Source organism: Micropterus salmoides, unplaced genomic scaffold, assembly GCF_014851395.1.
Source record: "Micropterus salmoides isolate LMB-PRFRI ecotype aquatic unplaced genomic scaffold, ASM1485139v1 Ms_hic_scaffold_7, whole genome shotgun sequence".
In the NCBI taxonomy this organism is placed as follows: domain Eukaryota; kingdom Metazoa; phylum Chordata; class Actinopteri; order Centrarchiformes; family Centrarchidae; genus Micropterus; species Micropterus salmoides.
Genome location: NW_024044459.1, coordinates 6,396,847 through 6,410,752, shown reverse-complemented (window position 1 = coordinate 6,410,752; position 13,906 = coordinate 6,396,847). Strand labels below are relative to the sequence as shown.

Genomic DNA, 13,906 nt, shown 5'->3' with positions numbered 1-13,906 from the left:
CAGAGAGTGCCTGAGAGTTATTGCGTTTAGTATCATCAGCCTCCCTGATCAGTGGGAGGAGATGACACAGCCTCACAGAGAGGAAGCACAAAAGAGAAACTACATTGCTCGGGACAAATACACAAACGGGCGTGTAGTACATGACGGATTGGCAGCATTAAGTGTCTTAGTAAGGTCTTGGCCACCACAGGTCTCCAGAACAGCTTCAGTGCTCCTTTTTTTTTCGGATATGGTCCACATCATTTTAACTCATTAAACTATTCAGTGACTCCTTGTGTTCTGTTTGGGAGCATCTGATTGTGCATGTTTTTACACTTATTTATTAAGGTTTTTCCTTAAAATTCTCACCCATCTGTATGTGTAAATCAGACACACCATCAACTCTAGGACCCCAATGCATGCTCTGCACCCCAACGGTAAGACTCATTGGCACAGAATGGGTGGGACAAACGATTGAGCAATGACACCCGTTGGGTCAGTTTCTCCGTAGCTAACCTGGGCTGTTTCATCCAGCCCTCCAGGTGCATGTGTCCGCTGGCTTCTTTCAGCTGTTGGCCTGCGGAGCTACCTTTGTCCCGACACAGGCCCTCAGACAGATGCAGGGAGCAGTCGCTGGACATGCCACACGTGGCTGGAAGGCAGGGGGAGCATTTTGGGTGGCACAAAGCGTGACATTCTGAGGAGAAGAAAACACTGCTAAAGAGACAGCAACACCACACAAGCTTCCGGCTCCTCTCTACGCCCCTTTGTGCTACCACCAGCACAACAGGAAGTGGGTGGGTCATCGTAGCGACTATAAAGTAGAGTTTAAATAAAAGCCTAAACTAACTAAGGAGCATGGCCAAGTCTGCGCTCAGTGCTGCTCAGTGCAACATCTCAAAGCCAACATACAAAAATTTTATATTTTGTATTTTTAATTTGTAATCAGTCCATTTTAGTGATAACACTGGGACAGATATTTTTTAACATGTTTCTTTCATTCTTCTAAGTTTGGAAAAATGAAAGCTTCAAATAGTGGTGTCAGACACGAAAAAATAGCACTGTTATAAAGGTAAACAATGGGAATGAGTTAGGGGCAACAGCAGCAGCCATCACCATAGCTTCATAACTACACTCCCATATAGCATCTGTATAATAATTTCCATTTATAAAATAAAGATATAAATGATTTAATAGATAAATAAAAGGAAGGCTAACATCCTCACCAAGACAGGTAGCAGCTTGGCGACCAAAGTGCACTGTATCCAGGCACACGGTACACTTGGCAGCTCTCATGTTGAGTCCCACTGTGAAGCGGTGCGGGGTGTTGTGGTGCACCACCCTCTCTCTCTCCCTCTCTCTGTCTCTCTGACTGTCCTTCAAACGACGACTATACTCTGAATACAGTCAGGGAACACAGTGAGGGCAGGCAGCTCCAGTATGTCTTACTGTGTCAGGTACATCCATCACTTCAAAACCTCAGTGCACCATGCCGTGCCCACTATGAAATCAGTTCAACAAAAGAAGGTTTCCAAAAGAAGTGTAAGATGTTTAGCAAAATGCATAAGCAAGAAAACTCTGAAGACTAAAGTGCTTGGAAAAGAATATAGATTGAATCAATCCCTTTGCTTTTGCCCACTCACTGTTACATTAAAGGCATTATCCAGTCAGTGTCAATCTTGTCAGTTTGTGTCAAGTATTCCTTGTTTGTCTACACACCACAACATTTTCTGAGAACTTGTTGAGGTCAACATGAGGTACATTTGGACATGATATGCTGTCCATATTCAAACCCATGAGTTTTTACACTTAGAAATATTCATGTTTTAGATATATATAGATAGATATTATAGCAAACAACTCAGATAGGTAATGATAATTTATGGATTTTCCAAAGTTTTTATTTCCCATAATATACAGTTATTGAGGGATATAATTACAATAATTATATTTTGTCAAGTTGATTTTACACTTTTTTATGTTTGTATTGTTTTCTAATTATGTTTTATTTGCCTTCCTTCTTTCTGTTGCAGAATCACCACATTTTCACACAAGGGTCAAAATCAGTTTACACTGACATAAGATAAAGTTGTTGCTGTAACTTTGACTCTTCTGTAAGAAGACATATGAGTGAGTGAGTGGATAATCCCTTTGGTTCTTTTCAGAGTGTGGGTTCAAATAGCATTTTGTGCGTTGCAGAGTTCATCATACGGTACACCTCTATCAGTGTATGATGTGAAGTTCAGGTGGGATTGTAGTGAGTTAAAGAGCATAGCAGAGTTAGGCCAATCAGATTGGCTAAGCTTCAGCAACCAAGATAAAATGCTTCAGATTTCTAAAGCTGTGCACTTTAAAAAGGGGAAATTTACTTGAAGATTTCTCAGCCTCACGTGACCAGCCAGCTGGGATCTTCTGTATTATAAAAGTGCGCAGCTTTTAAAATCTGGCCTTTCAAGGATGTGGATGAGGCAAAAGTAGAAGAGAGATAAGAGACCAAAACTGCAGAAACCATGAGTTTGGACAACTTACTTTCAAAAGTGACCCTCCTTCTCTCTGAAAGGTGTGTGAAAGAAAAAGGATAGTAAGAGCTTCATAAATGGTCCTTTGTGATTGATATTACCTGTGTGTGTGTCTGTATTTGTGCAGGTCAGGGCCGCTATGTGTCAAGTACGAAGCTCTAAAACTGTATGTGTGTGTCTGTTAGTGAGAAAAAGTTGCACTTCAGTAAACATCATCTCTTTCACTCACCCTCAGGCGTTGCAGTCTCCTTCCTGCGTCCAGAGTTGGAGGGTGCCAGGTTGGTCGGGCCCTGCTGGTGCTCAGGAGACTTCACCATGGCAGACATAATCATCTGCTGCCGTGCTGTGGCCGGGTTTGGAGCGTTACCATGATCTTTATACTGGAGCGCTGGGGTTGGAAGAATTGATTCATTGAACTTACAAATTATTACTGTTTATGTGTACGATAATGTTGCTCACATTTTCGTATTCTTATTCTAACTTTCTCTTCTGTGTGCCACGTCAGATTCAGCAAACGCTCCAAAATTCAGACAACTGTGTAAATAAATACCTTAAAAGGCTAACCATCTATAATTTTTAACAGTGCCAGCTGTGAAATTAAGGGAATAGGACTGGATCGAGTTACGACTCAAACAAGTTTCACATTTGCAGAAGCACAGCCCGTGGTCATCTAAACTGCGACAACAACCATTCAGCTGTCTCTGCCAATAAATCAGCACACTGTCACTCTCTTCCAAGGGCCTGCTGCACTAAACCATCCAAAAGATCACACTTCCAGTTAAATGCAGGGACATATTATCCTTCAATTAGAGCATAATTTAAGTCGTTTTGCAGTTTGAGATATTCATATTAATATTGTGGAGTTAAGCAGTAGCATTAATATCAATTTTAAATGGATGATATCATTACGCTATATGAATATATTTAGAATTATATTATAATTTGAATTGCAGAGTCAAACGGGATAATGTCAACATAATTATGTAGTTTAAGTTTCTGAAAGTAATGAATAATGAAATATAAAATCCATTAGTGAAAAACATAGTTTGGGATAACAGCAGACTCCTATGACAGGTCTGGATCACTCCTTAATTGTGTACGTACCATTTCAAAATACAAGAAAATTGTTCTCCTGAATCACTCGCACAAGCCACTTCAGAATGAATCTGTTCAATTCTTGCATGGGGACCAATGTTAGTATTAGACCTTTGCTAAAATAAATGATGTGTGAAGGTATGCGTTAACTGCTGTAGAGAAGCAGTCTCACCTTCCTCTCTCAGAGATCGCAGCTCCGCTCTCATCTTCTGCAGAGAGTCTTCCAGCTCAGAGCAGCGAGCACGCTCTTTGTCCAGAGCTATCTTCATGTCGCTGTACTGCAGAGGCACGGGCTGGATGGGGGGCACAGGGGAAACCTGGCCTTGACCCTGACCCTGACCTTGACCCTGGCCCTGAACCTGACCCTGTGCCTGGGCCTGGGCAGCCATGGCAGCCAAAAGGTCCTCTCGACGACGCCCAAACAGACCCTGAGGCACAGGAACCAAAAATGTGTTGCTTTAAACCATCACTATGCACCTTACATTTCCACTTGTTCTAATTCAGTGTCTGTATGGTTATAATCTACAACTCTTTCTCTACAACTCTTTCACCTAGTCACTTTGTCCCTTTTGCTATGCCATTATCATGTTAAACAAATTTTTTGTCTAATGCCAAAACTTTTAAAAACTTAAAACATTTCAAACCGAATAAATCCCATCTGACCTTTTTCTTCTTGGAGCCACCATGTGCCTGCGACTGGAGGAAGTCTATGAGCTTGGTCTGCTGGGTGATGGTCCCCTCCATTTTCACCTTCTCATGGGAGTACACAGCCTGCAGGTGGAGCTAAGTGAACATCACTACTGCCATGAATTTCTCCTCAAGTACTTCACTTCACACAGAGAGGGTGACAGAGAGAAGGGGGTGGGGGTGTATGCTCTGGGGTAAAACAAAGTGTTGGGGGGTGGGGGGGTATGTGTTTATATATGTGTTTATGTGTCTTTCACTTTTGACAGTAACAGAACAGTGGGGGAGAAACTAATCACAGACTTGCTCCCAGTCCAGCAGATGAACATGCAGTGACCGAGAACTCCTTACAATCTCTCAGAATGTGTTTTCTTCCTGGTGGATAAACATTAGTAGGTATATGTGTGTGTAGCAGCACCTGGATGTTCTCCAGCTGGTATTCCAGGTCAGTCCTTTCAGTCTTCAGCAGGTCAGTCTGGTCCAGAGCGTCTTGCAGTCCCTGGGTCAGACGGAAGATGTGGGTCTTCTGGGCATCCATCTGCTGCTGCAGTTTCTCTTGCTGTGGAGGTACCACATCTGTTACATCACCACCTGGAGGCTGTGACTTTGCCACATCTTTAGAACTGACTGCTTCCAATGATAGCGGCAACTAAACCTTTCAGCATGGTTTGACATTTCTTACCACTATGACTTTACAGAAAATCAAGTTCATTTTTCTATTCTGGCTACTGATTTACAGAAGTGGTGTAAATCTAACACGATGCAACACTTTATATAATGCAAAAGAACAGTAGATATCAAAGAGATATACATGTGGAAATACAGAAAGTACCTCCTCCAGCAGCCTCTGCTTCAGATCCCTCTCACTCTCAAGCTTTTGCTGCAAACTGCGGGCGTTCATCTCCAGCATGGCATGCTTCTTCTCCAGATCATTCAACTGAGAACAGAAAGCATGAAGAGTTTGCACTAACAAAAAGTAAAATACTTATTCAACAGTGTGTAAATGCTTACAGTGTCGGCGAGGCTCTCGGCTTTGAGTTTCTGGTCTTTGAGGGCCTGCTGCAGGGCCAGGATCTCAGATTTGTGCTCCTTAACTGCCTGTTCCACAGCCTGGCGAGACTCAGAGCTGCGCTGCTCTGCACGAAGCCTAGAGCATATAGAAGACCAGTTTACACTAGTTTTAAGTGCACACTCTTCCAGTACAGCTATAATGTTTTTACTGCCTTTTAACTATATATATATATTGTATTTCTACACAAGCAGGGAGTCTACAGTTCCTTTTAAGGGTTAGTTTAAAGACACATATTAAAAGACTCTGTGTTTTAATATGCTTTTTGTGCACCTAGTTTTCATCACCTGCCTACACCAAGTCAGAAAATAATTTCATATATTTCCCAGAATACCTTTTGACAAACCCTGGAGAATATGCCTAAACCTGTTGCATTCAGTGTGTGTAGGCGGAGGGTGCCAGATCCAGCACAGATAGCAACAGCAACGTACAGAGCAAAAAAGAGCTTTTTTTCCCGTCTAGAATAAATAGAATCATAAAATGTAAAATGTCTTGTGGTGAAATTATATCATGGACTATTAACGCCACTACAGGTGGAGAAACTCTCATCCATCAGAAGTCTATTCATCTAAAATATAACCGCACTACAAGATATCTCAGTGATCTGTAACCTGTGATCTCACTGTGATCAGTGATCTGTATGTCTGCTTGTCCAGTAATCTTCAGTAACAAGAAAACTACAACACTAAATGAACATAGAATTGCAAGGCCAATTTTACACAAATATAGAGGTGCGTTTACTCAATAAATGTCCACACAAATGTTATTCTGATACGGTGTGTGTGTTTGTGTTTGTAACCTGTTCTGTTTCTCCGTGTCCAGCAGTCTCTGGATCTCTCTGGTCCTCCTGTCAGCCTGGCTCTTCTCCTCCTCCAGTGTTGTCCTCCAGGCTTCCCACTGTCTCTCCTTCTCCAGCAGCTCGTCGTTCAGTGTCTCCAGCTCCAGGACCTGCTCCTCCAGCATGGTGCACGTGGTCTTCAGTGTCTCAAGGTTCTGGTACAAAACAGGATTTAGAGTTTTAGAGTCAGTTTGATAACCAAACAACTCAACACCTGAAGTTCAGAAGGCAACTGTATTAAAGGAGAGATAAAGAGAGTGATATACTTCAACAGCTTTAAAGGTGGTGACATTGAGGAGTTGTGTTGTCAAAGGATTACCACATATCCTAAAAAAGTACTCCTGCTCAGTATATTATTCTATTACTTTCTCTTTATTAATGTTGCATTATTTGTGATGTAGGGCAAATATGATTAAAAAAGTTTGTGGTAGCTGATTGACAAGGAGCTTGTTTGAAGTAGTTTACATACATTGGGTAGCAAATCAGTATATTTGGAAATTGATCATATGTTTTGTACAAAAAAAAGTCTAATGTTCATTTGAATGGGGTCAAAAAGCTTATTTCTTTACATGTCAGATGTGTAATTCAACCAGCCACAACGCCATAAAATAGCAGTCTAAAATAAATTACAAGCCCAGACCAGCAGGGGCTTATGAGGAGCATTTGATGGAAGGTTAAACAGCATACAAGGGGTTACATACCCAAAACTGCATTAAAATAAACAGCATCAGTGCTCCTGCAGAGTTATTTACAGGACTATTAACATATTTGGAGATGTTTAGAGCGTTCTTCTATGTTGTTCACAGGGCCTACACAAAGCACTGTGTTTCATGTATTACAACGCACTGCTTTAGACAAAGCATTGTGAGACAAATATAGCCTATGCTGGTGCTGCAGCAACACCACGGCCCTCTGAAGTCCAACGCTTCCACAGCTGACACGACCTGGGAGTGATGGGGATGACACATCCCTCCCACACACCACCCCATCCCTCATCTATGACTTCCATCGCTGGTTACACAACCGGCAGGACCGAGAGCGCTACTGGACACCCACACACGTATCCTCCCACAGGGGCTGCGCGCACATCACACAGCCTCCTCGCACGCTCTCTCTCTCTGCATCCAGAACACAGCGCTTAACAATGCTGAAATATTCCCAGGGTTTCTCTTGCCTGATTTACACTTAACACTGTCAGAGCTGGGAGAGATGTCTAGGTCACCTGTCAAAGGTAGTGTGGAGATATCACATAATGTGAGTAAGTGAAAACCTGGTGTCTGACTGACTGAGTGGGAAGTGGGCAGGAGGAAGGGCCCTGAACTAGAGAAGGAGTACAACTGTCTTAGAAAAGAGAAACTTTCAACTAATGACAGCGGGTATTCTGTGGCAATTCCAAGTAGAAATTTGAAAACTACTAAATAAAATTATAGTGGTGGCATGTCGGCTCAGTTGTAAACTCTGTGGGCGACTGTAAAGAACTGCCTCTGTTGGCGCTTTGCTGTGCATTACTGCCACCTGTAGATCAGTGTGGGATCACTGGCAGGACTAGGGTGACCAGAGGTCCCAAAAAATTCGGGATAGTCCCGAATTACGAGCAGTTGTCCCGACTCCTGTCCGGTTTGTCCTGAAAATTAGATTTAACATGGGTTTTGATTCTAGCCTAATTAAACATTAAATACTGATCTTTGTATAGTTCTCTTGCTCCAGCAGGGGTTGCAGGTTATCTGCACATTGTGTCAACAGTGTTGTTATAGCCACAAAGTAACACTCATGCTCTTTTCACCTTTTTGTTTTCTTGTTGTTAGTGGAAGTTACAGCCGCGAGGACAGGGAAAGTGTAGGTTCAGGCAGCCACGACGGAGAAATCTTCCATTCAATTCATTTTTATTTACATAGCGCCAAATCACAACAAAAGTTATCTCAGAGAGCTCATAAAAGAGCCAGAGTAGACCGTATTCTGTGATATTATTTACAGAAATCCAACATCCTACATGCGCGTTGCACAGACAGATGTGACATTGCACTGATGAAATTAATAAAATGTAAATAAAAATGAGGTAAAAGATCATGATTTACCCACTGTTACATATCCACAGTTGAGTGTTTTACTAATGACAGACAGGTGACTTCACGAACAATAAAATAAATAATTAATTTTAGTGTTGTGTTTTGATTTTCACGTGTGTCAATATTCATTGACACTGAATGTACCAGTAGACCCCCCGCCCCCCATCCCGAATTTCATCCATTCTCATCCGGTCACTCTAGACAGGACACATGACAACAAACAAAACAGGGACCATTATGTAAAAATATATGTGTTATTGCTACTAAAAACTGTATTTTGTCCTTCATATTTGGAGTTTGACAACATGACTGGCTCACATCTGACTTTTAATAAGAGACCAGGATCCGCCTATTCTATTAAAAATTCAATATAACGTACCAATTTTGCATACTTGAGCATTGCCTGTCCACCTGACTTGCCTTTCACTGTACTGAAACCCACATGAGCAAGGAAATGACACACACACACACACACACGCCCATAACTAGAGCATGTCCCCCAGCAGCCAGGTACCTGTTTCTGGTTGTTAAGGTGCATTTCACGGTCGGCCACCTCCCGACGCAGCCTGTCCACATCCTGGCTGAGCTGTAGCCGGTCTTCTCTTTCATCAGAGGCCTCATCCAGCTGCTTGGACAGGTAGAAGTTCTGTCGGTTCAGCTCGGCGTTCTCCTGAGTCAGTGTGGTCAGCTGCTCCTCCAGATCTGTGATCACCTGCAGGAAGTCAACAGGACACTCAGCCTGCCAGTTTAATGAGAGGAAAATATACACTGCACCCACTCTGCACCCAAAATAGATCAACCAAGTAACAACTACTAATCACTAATCAGGATTTTCTGAAAAATAATAAAATTCTGCCTTTTTGTCTCCAGACAGTTGACATTAGTGTTTATAAAAATCATTTATAAAAAGGCTATAAAGTATAATATGCATTCAAGTTACAAAAAGGTGCCTGAAAGGCAGATTAATTACTCCGGCAAACTGGAGGTATGCAGGTTTCTAAGCCTTAAAGAATTGACAGACTGTGGAAATGGTCTGGAAAAGGCATCCCTACACTCAGTACACACAATAAATGTACATTCACGTTACAAGTCACGCGCATGAAAAGGTCGTGCTTACATTGTGCATATAGGCAAAGCACTGTGCATGTTATCTAACACCCCACACAGTCTAAACTCTACTGCTGCATTATTACATGAAGCCAATATCTAGGTTAGTGATATAATGCAGTAATCATTTTGGCATGATACTGAGGCTACTTGTTCAGTCCAGGCAGCCTTCAGAGCAGGGAGCTGGCTAATCATTTCATCAGCATCAGTCTGCTCCTTTAATCAGCCGTGACTACTGTGCACGCTGTAGGGAAATGAGGGTTAGAGGGTGGTGAGGCTGCCTGTTAAGAGCTCCTTATTCTCAGCTCTCATGGGACCATGTGTACCAATCAGAACTTCCAGGTGGCGGGGGGGAAAGAGGCAAAGCTTTTAAGTACATAAATTAGCTGTCTGTTCTGTACTGACTCAGTGCTTCTGCTCCCCCGAGGCAGGGGACTGACAGCAGCAACTAAATACTTAAGGCGGGGCAAGGAAGTCAACGCTGGAATGGGTGCAGTGGTGATCTGGCAAGCCTCTATATTTACTCTACTTGTCTGTCATGAGCAACATTCAGGCCTAAAGTAAATCACATCCGGAGCTCTGCATCCTCAACACTGCTGAATAGGAATTGCTCAACACTATTTGTAAGCTGTGGGTGTACAGCAAATAAAAAGCTCAGTTAAAGAGGCAGAAAATCAGCCCAACAATTTTGTGAAATATAAAATGAACTTAACATTTACTGTACAGTGATGTTACGAAATACAGAGGAACATCTGGTCTTTTATAAAACAGGCTGAGCCACAGAGATGCTGTGGAGGGTGAATCCACTTAAAGTTGGTTTACTTACAATTTTGTAATGTATCCTCTTTTAATTGAAATCATTGCTAACCAGATATGGGTGACTCATATGGATAAAACTGCAATACATTTAGATAAAGTCAATTTGCTGGTAATTCAACTGAGAAAACATATACATGTATGTATACACAAACACCTCTTTAGAAACACTCAAAAAAAATTCTGACAGTGACAATATATTCTTCATATTATCAGTCATTCATATTGCTAAACTCTAATGTGAGCCATGTGAAGACATCTAAAAAAACCCCAAACAGCTAAGAATATACTGACAGTGTTTCTACAGACTTACCAGTAGTAAAAAAAAAACAAAAAAAAACTATGTGGTCAGCAAATTCATTGCAAATGACCTTTTGGCCTGAAGATAGCACAGGAGGAAAGTTGTAACCAAAATGGAAAGAGGAGGGGGGGGGGGGGGGTATGCTTAGTAAAGGGAATTAGCACTTTTGATGTGTCTTTCTGTACAATTGTAAAAGAAAAAGGCCAGTTGGGTTAGTCGGAGCACTAAAACTAGATGAAATGTCAAGGGATGGCAAAAATCATTAACAATCACCTCCTGGGGACCGTACTAAATTTAATGACAATTTGGCCAGTAGTTGACACGATATCTTGCTCCTGTTCAAAGTGTTCAACGAACAGACCGATAGACCGACAAGTCTTTGGGCGAAAACTACGGTGGCATTTCAAGCTCTGCTGGTTGAAGAATTTGGCTGGGTTTGCCTGAACACTGGCCAGCTGAATCTATGGACAGAGCTTTCTGAACAGTTTGCGAGTGGGAGGATCTCAAAAGTAGGGCAATGGGATAAAGGAAGACCATTATGGTCTTGGTGTTTATTCAAGATATATGAATTTGAAGGCACTCAAATCCAAACCCAAGATTAGTGGGACACCAGGGCCCTGTTTCAGAAAGGAGGTTTAACAAACTCTGAGCCTAACCCTGAGCTCTGAGTTGATGAGATGAGATGGGAAACCAAGTTCACTCTCAGTTGAGTGCCTGCCTGGGGAATAAAAAAAGCCATCATCAATGGCCGATGCTACAATTCACTATGGCAACTGGTAAATAAAGAACAGAGCGTCTTTTTTAATCAAATGGCGCTAGAAATATGAAAGCGTGCCACAACATGTATCTTATAAAACAGGAGTGGAGAAAGTGAACAATATTACATTTTATTCAGCGCAGTCCACTCATTCAGCATTTTCTTTTTTGAATGAAATACTGTCAAAACACATGAACTATATGTAGCTAATATTCAAAAAACATCTCTTATTCAACAGTATATTTAGTCTAGTTTTAGAATCTTAAATGCGTTTCAGCTGCACCACAATCATCCTCATATTCACATCCTCAGCAACATGATAACTATGATAGAAATGTTCCATCAGTGTTACTGGTCTATGACAAATGATTATTCATTGATCAGTTACAGCTTCATAAAGATTTGTTTGATTTAAACAGTCATTACTGCAGTAATGTCGCCCACAGTAAGTGTTTCAGTGCAACTGTTGCCAACCTGACAGCCGGACAACATGTCCACAGAGTCACTGTGTTATAAAGGACAGAGTAGCCTATAGATTTTATTCTGTGCTGACGATGTATCCATGATGAGATCGCTGTCCCTGTCCTTACATCCATGACAGATTGATCATAAAAGCTGCTAATCTCTTACTGGGATTTAGATCTTTCTAAAGACATAAACCTCTGCAAATGAATGAATTTCATTTGTGCTTTGATATCAACTGTAAGAATGAGGAAATGAAATGGTGTCAGAGAGCTGCTTCAGGCTTCAGAGTCAGAGAGAAAACCTGCCAGCGTGCAAGTTAGGTTCACAGAGTTTAAGTTAACCCTCATTCTGAAACGGAAAACCCAAAGTTTCACTCATCTCAGGCTTCACATACTCACTAAACCTGCTTTCTGAAACAGGGCCAGTTTATACTTCTTCATCGAGTCTATGCCTTAGTGCACAGCGTAGGCTATGTGCCATTGTGAGAATGTATACTTGTACTTCTGCATCTCTTAGCAATTAAACCACCAAAACGTTGGCGGTGGGGTTTCTATGTTCTACTAAAAAGGACTGAAAAAAACATGCAAGAATTCCAAAGCAACTGGCAAACAGTTACTTAAACTTGGGAAACCTTTGGGAATATACCCCACTTAGCCCTCATTTTCTGCATAATAAACAAAAAGATAACCTGCTAATGTCTGTTGGACAACACAACTGTTAAATAAAAGATGTTGCTAAATAAAAAGGTGCATGCTGCTTCTGAACAGTACTTTGTTGAAGCATCATTAGCAGCTTGGCTTCACATGATTCCTCATTATCAGAAGCTCTGGTGACAAGATGGTGTGGTTTTGTGAGAGAGAGGAAATACCAGTGGTAGACCGTAATTATTAATGAATTAATTTACTCAAGTACTGTACTTAAGTACAAATGTGAGGTACTTGTACTTGAGTATTTTCTTTTCATTCTACTTATACTCCACCACATGTCTGAGGGAGATATCGTACTTTTACTTCACTTCTACTACTACTATTTATCTCACAGATTTAGTTACTAGTTACTTTACAAATTAAGCTTTTTACACACACGAAGACTCAATAAAATATGTTTTGTTATAAATTAAACGACCCAATATTTTACGGAAGTACTGCTGACACCATTATTAGATTGACATTGAAATTAACTGGCAACAACTTTGATCGTTTAAGACATTTTTCATGTAAAAACATTTCACGGTTCCAGCTTCACTAATGTGGAGATCTGCTGCTTTTCCTTCTGATTATTTGTAATTTATTTGTAAATTGCCATTGTTTAATAAATAGGAAAGCCTGCCTTCCGTATTTTTAAATTATGTCATGTCAGCAACTTCTGACAAACATAACCAGACTAATGGTACTTTTTACTTTTAATCCCTAAGTATTTTTAAAAGCAGGTTCTTTTGTATTTTGACTCAAGTAGAAATTTAAATTGAAGACTTCAACTTTTAAGTGGAGTAACACTTAGCAAGGGGTATCTATACTTTTACTCAAGTGCAAGATTTGTTTGCTTCGTCCACCACTGGAAAATAAATATCTCTGTAGACATGGACAAGAAAATGATCAAACAATGAAAAATTTAAACTTTTCTGGCCAATTTAGTCAATATGTGTGGACTGTGATATGTTGTATTAGTTAACTAAACCAGGGTGTTTCCAGGACACTCAGACTGCCAGTGTCCCCCCCCCCCACCCCAGAACGTGAAGGTGCCAAACAACCACAATGACTGGATAACAGCCTTTATGTTCCTTAAACTGTTCCAGCTGGGCTAGTTTTGGGAACGGTGGCTCATTTAGTTGCACAATGGGATCATGGAAACAAGCAATTCAACTGAGAAGTAATCTACCACTGATGTAAAAATTGCCGCCTGTCTGGAACTGGGGGGGGGCTTGCCTTGCAGTGAAATTCTGAATGGGCGAGTAGAGGCTCCTAAGTTGTTGTTTTAAGTTTTCATCAGCCAGGAAGTTTCTACACGGAGCCGAATTCCGTCTCCTCTCCGTAACAAGCGAAACAGTTGATTACAGCAGGTAATAAAGCTGGTTAAACATCCCCTTCTTCCAACGCAGGCGGACACAGACGTGATGCTGCAGCTGATCTGCAGCTCTTGTCGGCTGGAAATGTTTAATAACCTTCCAAACTGAGAACTTTATGGCTTTATCCAGTTTGTTATTAAATGTG

General features: G+C 41.3%; 1 protein-coding gene across 7 annotated transcripts in view; it reads right to left on the bottom strand.

Annotated features, from left to right (window-relative positions):
• The window catches only part of LOC119891669 (citron Rho-interacting kinase), a 47,396-nt gene that overhangs the window by 9,476 nt on the left and 24,014 nt on the right, over positions 1 to 13,906 (bottom strand). For 3 of the 7 annotated variants that reach the window (XM_038703462.1, XM_038703460.1, XM_038703463.1), the window contains exons 16-26: positions 8,765 to 8,962; positions 6,146 to 6,339; positions 5,289 to 5,424; positions 5,110 to 5,214; positions 4,696 to 4,836; positions 4,257 to 4,376; positions 3,766 to 4,021; positions 2,728 to 2,886; positions 2,509 to 2,532; positions 1,206 to 1,376; positions 496 to 676 (exon numbers count right to left, since the gene is read on the bottom strand). In XM_038703462.1, coding sequence (XP_038559390.1) covers positions 496 to 676; positions 1,206 to 1,376; positions 2,509 to 2,532; positions 2,728 to 2,886; positions 3,766 to 4,021; positions 4,257 to 4,376; positions 4,696 to 4,836; positions 5,110 to 5,214; positions 5,289 to 5,424; positions 6,146 to 6,339; positions 8,765 to 8,962 — 1,685 coding nt within the window. The remainder of the gene's footprint in view (positions 1 to 495; positions 677 to 1,205; positions 1,377 to 2,508; positions 2,533 to 2,727; positions 2,887 to 3,765; positions 4,022 to 4,256; positions 4,377 to 4,695; positions 4,837 to 5,109; positions 5,215 to 5,288; positions 5,425 to 6,145; positions 6,340 to 8,764; positions 8,963 to 13,906) is intronic. The other 4 variants (XM_038703464.1, XM_038703465.1, XM_038703466.1 and 1 more) reach the window with 3 other exon arrangements.